Source organism: Numida meleagris, unplaced genomic scaffold (genome assembly GCF_002078875.1).
Source record: "Numida meleagris isolate 19003 breed g44 Domestic line unplaced genomic scaffold, NumMel1.0 unplaced_Scaffold303, whole genome shotgun sequence".
Classification (NCBI taxonomy): domain Eukaryota; kingdom Metazoa; phylum Chordata; class Aves; order Galliformes; family Numididae; genus Numida; species Numida meleagris.
The window spans coordinates 13,375-20,373 of NW_018364544.1; the positions used below are offsets into that span (position 1 = coordinate 13,375).

Sequence of the window (6,999 nt, forward strand, 5' to 3'; positions counted from 1 at the left end):
CCAAAGACGGCATCACCTTCTCCGTTGGGGTCCCTTCTGCTCGGCGCTGTGCAAATCGAAGGCAACAAGAGGCAAGTGCTTGCTTTTTTGGTCGCTCTCCCAGCGGTACCGGTGTCACCGTCACCGGTGTCATCGTCACCGGTGTTTTCCTGGTCACCGGGACCGGTGCTGGCATCACAGGCAGACGTTGATCTGCTTGGCGAGCTCCCGCTCGAGGTCGAGGATGAGGGCGTCGAAGTCTTTGAGGTTGAGCCGGGGGCCGAAGGGCGCTTCGGGATCGTCGCCGAGACCAAAATCGGCCACGAACAGGGTCCTCCGGCGAGCGGCCCGGCTGTCGCCGTCGCCGCTTGTCACCTCGTCGTAACCCCCCAGCTGGTGGCCGCAGATGCTCCAGTCGCCGGCGTAGCGGTTGCTGGGGGGGCTCTCGGGTCCCCGGGGGCGGTGGCGGGCCACCACGGCCGTGTCCAGCAGGTCCAGGCGCAGCGGCGGCTGCCGCGGTGGGGTGGGTGGCACTTGGGGGGCCGGGGTGGAACGTGGAGCTGTGGGGAGAGAAAGCAGGGGTTGGGTTGGGGGGGTGTCGTATAACGGAAAGGTTTGGGGGGGAGGTGGGGGGGGGGAAGGAGGAGAGGCCCAATGGGTGGCTGGAAATGGGGGACCCCCCTCCCCAATACGAGTGGAGGGCCCCCAGGTATTTTGGTGGAGGTGGTGGAGCCCAGAGCGATGCCGGAATTTTGGGGGGGGGGGGGGGATGGAGAAGCTGCTGGAAAAATGGGGGGGCTCCAAGCCTTCTCGTGGAGATGGGGGAGCCTGGATCAGATGGAAATGGGGGAGCCCGGGATAGCTGCTGGACGTGGGGGGAGCGTGGAGCAGCTGATGAGCAATGGGGGGGGACACTGGTGGCCTTTTGGTGGGGACGAGGTGGGAGCAGAAGGACAGGGTAGGGCCATGGGGCAGAGGTGTGGGGCTGGGGGCTACAGAGACACCACTGAAAATGGGGGGGGGGGGAGCGGGGAGGGCCACAGGGCACCCACGTTGAGGGGTCACAGATCCCTGGAGCTGCTGCTGGGCTATGGGGCAGCACAGGAGTGTCACATGTCCCCTCCCGCAGAGTGTCACAGAGCCACGGTGGCCCAGGGTAGGGGTCCACGGGTGTCCCCCCCCTTCCCCCCCCAGTCCTGCTCACCCGGCCAGGCCTGCAGCAGGTAGTGCAGCACCTCGATGTGCCTCTTGAAGTCGACGGCGCTGGCGATGTCCTCGCTGTGGGCGTAGCTGCGGGGGACGGCGACGGTGCCAGCCCGGCCCCGGGGTTCCTGGCTCTGGGTGAGCAGCACCGGCCCGAAGCAGACGGCGATGTTCTGCGAGTTCATGCGGTTGAAGTCGTGGAAAGAGGCCACCAAGCTGAGGTGGTCCAGGAGTCGTGTCAGCGTGGCCTGGTAGGGGACAGGGTGGCATCAGCGGGGACGTCCTCTGAGGTGACGGGTTCCCCCCGAAGCTCAGGAAGTCCAGAACAGAGCTTCCAAGGGGCCCCAGCGTCACACAGCTGGGGATGTAGGAACCCTCAGAAATGCTCGGGGTGGCTTGGAGGAGGGAGGTGACACCGGGACACGGGAGGTGACAACAGGACGTGCTGCCCTGCGGGTGCCACTGATGCAGAAATAAGGGTGGAGGAGACCCCAGGGGATGAGGGGCAGCAGGATCCCCCCCCCTACAATCCCTCCCCACAGCATTGCTGAGCTGGCAGCACCCACCTTCTCGACGTCAGGCAGGCAGTCGAGCAGGGTGACAGCATCCCGCTCGCCCGGGGGGGCCCGGGGGGGCCGCTTGGCCATGGCCTCCAGCACGACGTGGTACAACGTAGGGGTGATGAGCGGCGTGGGCAGCTCCCGCAAGTAATCCTTCAGGATCCCTGCAGGGAGAAACCAGGGGTTGAGGGGAGGGGGAACATCAGGGTGGTCTCCGCCGGGTGCTGGGGGGGGAGTGGGGGGCTGTGGGGTGGAGCACGGACCCGTGATGACGTTGATGTCGGGGTAGAGCTGCTCCGACAGCGTCACGGCCGCGCTGTCCCTCTCGAAGGCGTCGCGCAGCTCCTTCTTGACGGCGGCCGAGCCGCAGAGGCGGTACAGCCCGACCACCTGAAACCAGGGACGCCGTGAGCGCCGGGCAGGCGCCCGCTGGGTGCCACCGTCCGACCCCGGCTGGCTCACCTTCAGCCCCCGTTTCTCGATCTCGGCCACGCACTTCTGGATGAGCAGGGGCACCTTGGTGGCCGTCTTCTCCCGCTCCACCAGCTGGCCCAGCTCCACGCCGAAGACGCGGGGCTCGTGCTCGCCGGGGCCTTCCCACTGCTCCACCAAAGTGAACTTGGAGAAGAGGACCCCGCGAGGCTGCAGCTGCACGGCCAGCTGCTGGGCCCGGCTGCCTGCGGAGAGCAGAGCGAGGTGTCGTGCCGCCAAGCCCCCAAACCCACGCCCCAAATCCGTCCCCTCCGACCCCAAAAAGCGGAGCCCTCGTGCGCACCTCGGAAGATGTGGGGCAGCACCACGGTGCCGTGGCAGCAGAGGCGGTTGCGGCAGGAGGAAGGGTCCCAGGAGAAGACGATCACCTTGAGCAGCTGCGCGCCCTCCAGCTCCAGGTTGAAGGTGTGGTTGAGGCCCAGGAAAGCCGCCTTGCAGGGCAGCAGGGCCGTGCGAGCCCGGTTGGCCGCGTCTACCTGCAGCACGCAGAAAACCTCCCGCGTTTCGGCGCGCGGCGGCTTCAGGTCCCGCACGCCGTAGAGGTGGACGCTGACCAACCCGGAGATGTGCTGCCCGCCCCGCGGCGGCTCCCCGCAGCTGTAGGGCCGGAAAGCGGCCACATCCAGCCCGTTCTCCCCGTCCTCGGGTTCGTTGCGCGCCCCGGTTTTAGCCGGCAGCTCCGGCGAGTCCCCGTCGCTCAGGTAGCCGGCTTTGCTGGCCATTTTGGCCCGAGGCAGCGAGGCCACGCTGGTGTCGAGGTGATAGCGGCTGATGACGTTGCTGGATTCCTTGCGGGTGTCGGAAGGGGACGTGCTGCCCTCCTGTCCCCTCGGCCGAGGGCTGCGCAGGCTCAGCTTCCTCCGCAGCTCCGGGAGCTTCTTCATCTTCATGGAGAGACGGCGCACGGTGCCCGGGGACTTCACCTTGCTGAGCGAGCGGCCCTTCTTGGTGGCACCGGGGCTGGAGGGGGGGGACGGGGACGGGAGCCCTGTCCCCGAGCTCACGCAGGGGATGGGCATCTTCGCTGTGGGGAGAGAAAGGGTGAGCGGGCGCCTTGGGGGCGGATGGGGGGTGATGGATTTTGGAATAGAGAGAAGGTTTGGGAAGTGTGGTTGTGGGGGGAACAGCGTCCTGGGGACACTGCTGGGGGGTTCCTTCCTTGGGGGGCAGGACCCCAGAATGACACTGGGGATCCTTCCTCTGGGGACAATATGGGAGATGAAAAAGCAAAGACCGTGGGATGTGTCTGGGAGAAGGGAGGTTGATGAAGACTGTGGGGTGCAGGAGATGTCCCTGTCACACGGTGGGGACACTGTGAGGTCTGAAGGGCACCGGGGGTCACAGAGGGGCAGGGATTGTGGACTCTGGGGGACAGGGAAGGAGTGGGGAGCACCGCATCTGGACAGCACCATCCCTGGACAAGGACAACGGGTTCCAGAAGACACTGGGGATCATTGGATCTGAGGACCTCAGGGTCCGGGAGGCCTCATAGGGCACACAGAAAGGACAAAGGTGCTGCGGACACTCTGGGGTGCACAGGGGACGCTCCCCGGGGTGGTGACAAGGGGACCAGGGCCCACCACACACCACAAGCCTGGCTCCTTCCAGCCGCCTGCTCCTCCACGCCGCGGGCTCCGGGGCTCTCCGCCGTCCCTTTGCCATCCTCCCTGCACGGCTTCGGAGGGTCCTCGTCCTCGGGGATGGGGTTGTACCAGATCTCCCCCTCGCTGCCTCCCGCTCCGACCTCGGTCTCGGTGCCTCCACCCACCTCATCCAGCCCCGCTGCCTTCCCCGAGGACAGCACCCAGTGCCGGCTGCTCCGTTCCAGGCTCTGCAGATAAGCGCCGTGCCCGGGGCTCCGACCGGGACCGCCGAGCTCAGCTGCATCCGCCTCCTCTGCCAGCTCCGGGGGCTCCTCGCCGGGTGGATCCGCAGAGGACGGCGGGGTGCTGCAGGCCACATCCTGCTCGCTGGGTTCCAGCCCCTCCTGGGGGGCTCTGGGAGGAGGATGACGGCCGGAGAAGCGAGCCCAGTTCTGCTTGCGGGACGCTGACGGCTCCGGGGACACCGGGGACACTTCGGGGTCTGCCAATGGGTCGGGGCCGGGCTGGGGGTGCTCTGCAGGGGGAGGAAAGGATGGGGCTCAGCCCCCCCCCACCCCATCTCGTCCCCTCAAGTGTCCTCCCACCCTCCTTGCCCTGAACCGCTGCCAAGAGGGATTTCCGGTTGTTTACAGCTGCGCTGCCGCGTTCCCACCGTCCTCACGGGGGAGGAGGAAGCAATGGGGAGGGGGGGGGCACAGCTGGGCCCTGCTGCACCCCCAGCAGACCCAGGGCTGCACCTCAGTGAGGACCACTCTTCCTCCTGTGTCCCCCCAGCCCTGCACTCCCCTGTCACAGACACACTGGGGTGTCCTGAATCATGCACCCCGATTCCCTGCAGCCCCCGGGTGCAGCCCGTGTTCCCCTCTCCCCCCTAGATTCTGTCCCCATATCCCTAGGTGACCCTAGGGTGGGGCTGTAGGGGGGCAGGAGGGACCCCGAGGTGAAACTCAGTTCTCTTCCTTGAGGAACAGGAGGGATCTGGGGTGACATTGGGGTCTCTTCCTTTTGGGAGAGGAGGGATCTGGGGTGATGGGGGCTCCTTCCATGGGGGAGAGGGCTGCAGGGTGACACCAGAGACCCTTCCTCAGGGGACAAGAGTGATCTGGGGTGACATTAGGGTCCCTTACTTATGGGATAGGTGGGATCTGGGGTGATGGTGGTACCTTAAGGGACAGGAGGGTCCCCAGGGTGATATCGGGGTCCCTTCCTTGGGACACAGGGGGGACCTTGGGTGATGGGGGTCCCTTCCTTGGGGGCAAAAAGGGACCCTCAGTTGGTGGGGATTACTTGAGGGGGGCAGGAGGGACCCCAGGGTGCCACTGAGGTCCCTTCCTTAGGGGACAGGGGGAACCTGGGGGGATGAGGGTCTCTTAGAGGACAGGAGGAACCCCAGGGTAACATTGGAGACCCTTCCTTGAGAGACACTGAGGACACTTCCCTGGGGGACAGGGGGACTTGGGGTAACAGGGGACCCTTAAAAATACAGGGCGGGACCTGAGGTGAAACTGGGGACCATTCCTTAGGAGACAGGAGGGACTTGGGCTGACACTGAGGCCCCTTCCTTATGGGACAGGAAGAATCTTGGGGTGGTGGTGGTACCTTAGGTGGCAGGAGGGAATCCAGAGTGACACTGGGAACCTTTCTTGGGGAAAGGAGGTGGGACAGGGGGTGATATTGGGGTCTCCTCCCTGTGAGACAGTAAGGATCCGGGGTGATGGGGAACCCCAGAGTGGCATCAAGGACCCTTCCTTATGGGACGGGGGGGGCATGGGATGATGGAGGTCCCTCTCTAGAGGGGAAAAGAGTCCCTGGGTTGGCAGGAGGGGCAGGAGAGACCCCAGGCTGGCACTGGGGTCCCTTATAGAGGGACAGAAGAACCTGGGGGTGACACGGGGGTTCTTTATAGAGGGATGAGGGGACGTGGGGCTGACACTGCAGTCCTTTATAAAGGGACAGGAGGGACCTGGGGTGATGGGGTTCCCTCTGGGGACAGGAGGGACCCCAGGGTGACACTGGGGTCCTTTATAGAAGGACAGGGGGGACCTAGGGGTGACACTGGGATCCCTTACAGAGGGACAGGAGGGACCTGGAGGTGATGGGGTCCCCTCTGGGGACAAGAAGGACCCCACGGTGACCCCCCTCCCCATCCCACAGCCCCGTACCTCTCTCTTTGCCATCCGATTTCTTCCTGCGTGGACGATCCCGGCCCCGTAACCGAGAAAAGGTTCTCCGCAGCAGCGGCTCCGCCATGGCCCGGCCCGGGGCCCTCAGCCGGGCCTGGTCCGGTTCAGTCCCGTCCCCTCAGCTGGGCCTGGTCCGGTTCTGTCCCCTCAGTCCGGTTCTTTGGAGCCTCTCCCCGCAGTCGGACCCAGTTCGGTGCCCTCAGGCCCAGTTCTCTCTCTTCGGCCCGGTTCGGTCCTCCCGTCCCGGTTCTGTCCCCTCAGCCCAGTTTGGTCCTCTCGGCTCAGTTCTTCAGGGGCCTCTGTCTTCAGCCGGGCCCAGTTCGGTGCCCCTGGCCCGGTTCTCTCCCTTTGTCCCAGTTCTCTCCCTTTATCCCGGTTCTCTCCCTTTATCCCGGTTCTCTCCCTTCAGCCGGGCCAGGTCTTTTCAGCCCGGTTCTGCCCCCCGGGTCCGGTTCTGCCCCCTCAGCACGGTTCTGCAGGGCCTCTCCCCTCAGCCCGGTTCTCTCCCTTTGGCCCGGTTCTCTCTCCCCTCAGCCGGGCCCACTCCCCTCACCCCAGTTCTGTCTCCTCACCCCGGTTCTGTCCCCTCGACCCAGTTCTCTCCTCTCAGCCCGGTTCTGATCCCCCGGCCCAGTTCTCTCCCCTCAGCCTGGCTCCGTCCTCTCGGCCTGGTCCCCTCAGCCCCCCCGTTCTGATCCCCCCAGCCTGGTTCAGTCCCTTCAGCCCGGTTCTCTCTCTCCCCTCGGCCAGACCTGCTCCCCTCAGCCCGCTTCTCTCCCCTCGGCCCAGTCTCTTTGACCCGATTCTCTCCCCGTTCCGGCCCGGTTCCGTCCGCTCAGCGCGTCGGGCCGTGCAGCCGCGGGGCCGCCATCCCGCGCCGCGCATTCCTGGGATACCGCCGGGAGCGCTGCCGGGAGCTGTAGGCCGGAACCCCCGGTACCGCCATCCGGGCCCACCCCCCCGGTAACACCAGAACCA

The 6,999-nt window shown here is 66.0% G+C and overlaps 1 protein-coding gene across 1 annotated transcript; it reads right to left on the reverse strand.

Annotated features, from left to right (window-relative positions):
• Positions 1 to 6: 6 nt before the first annotated feature.
• Positions 7 to 6,931, reverse strand: SYDE1 (synapse defective Rho GTPase homolog 1). The gene is made up of 8 exons (XM_021382880.1): positions 6,001 to 6,931; positions 3,822 to 4,352; positions 2,518 to 3,258; positions 2,205 to 2,419; positions 2,006 to 2,132; positions 1,749 to 1,906; positions 1,184 to 1,430; positions 7 to 539 (listed from the first exon to the last, which is right to left on the reverse strand). The coding sequence occupies exons 1-8, from the start codon at positions 6,086 to 6,088 to the stop codon at positions 175 to 177; spliced, it is 2,472 nt and encodes an 823-aa protein (XP_021238555.1). The 5' UTR covers positions 6,089 to 6,931; the 3' UTR covers positions 7 to 174.
• Positions 6,932 to 6,999: the final 68 nt, after the last annotated feature.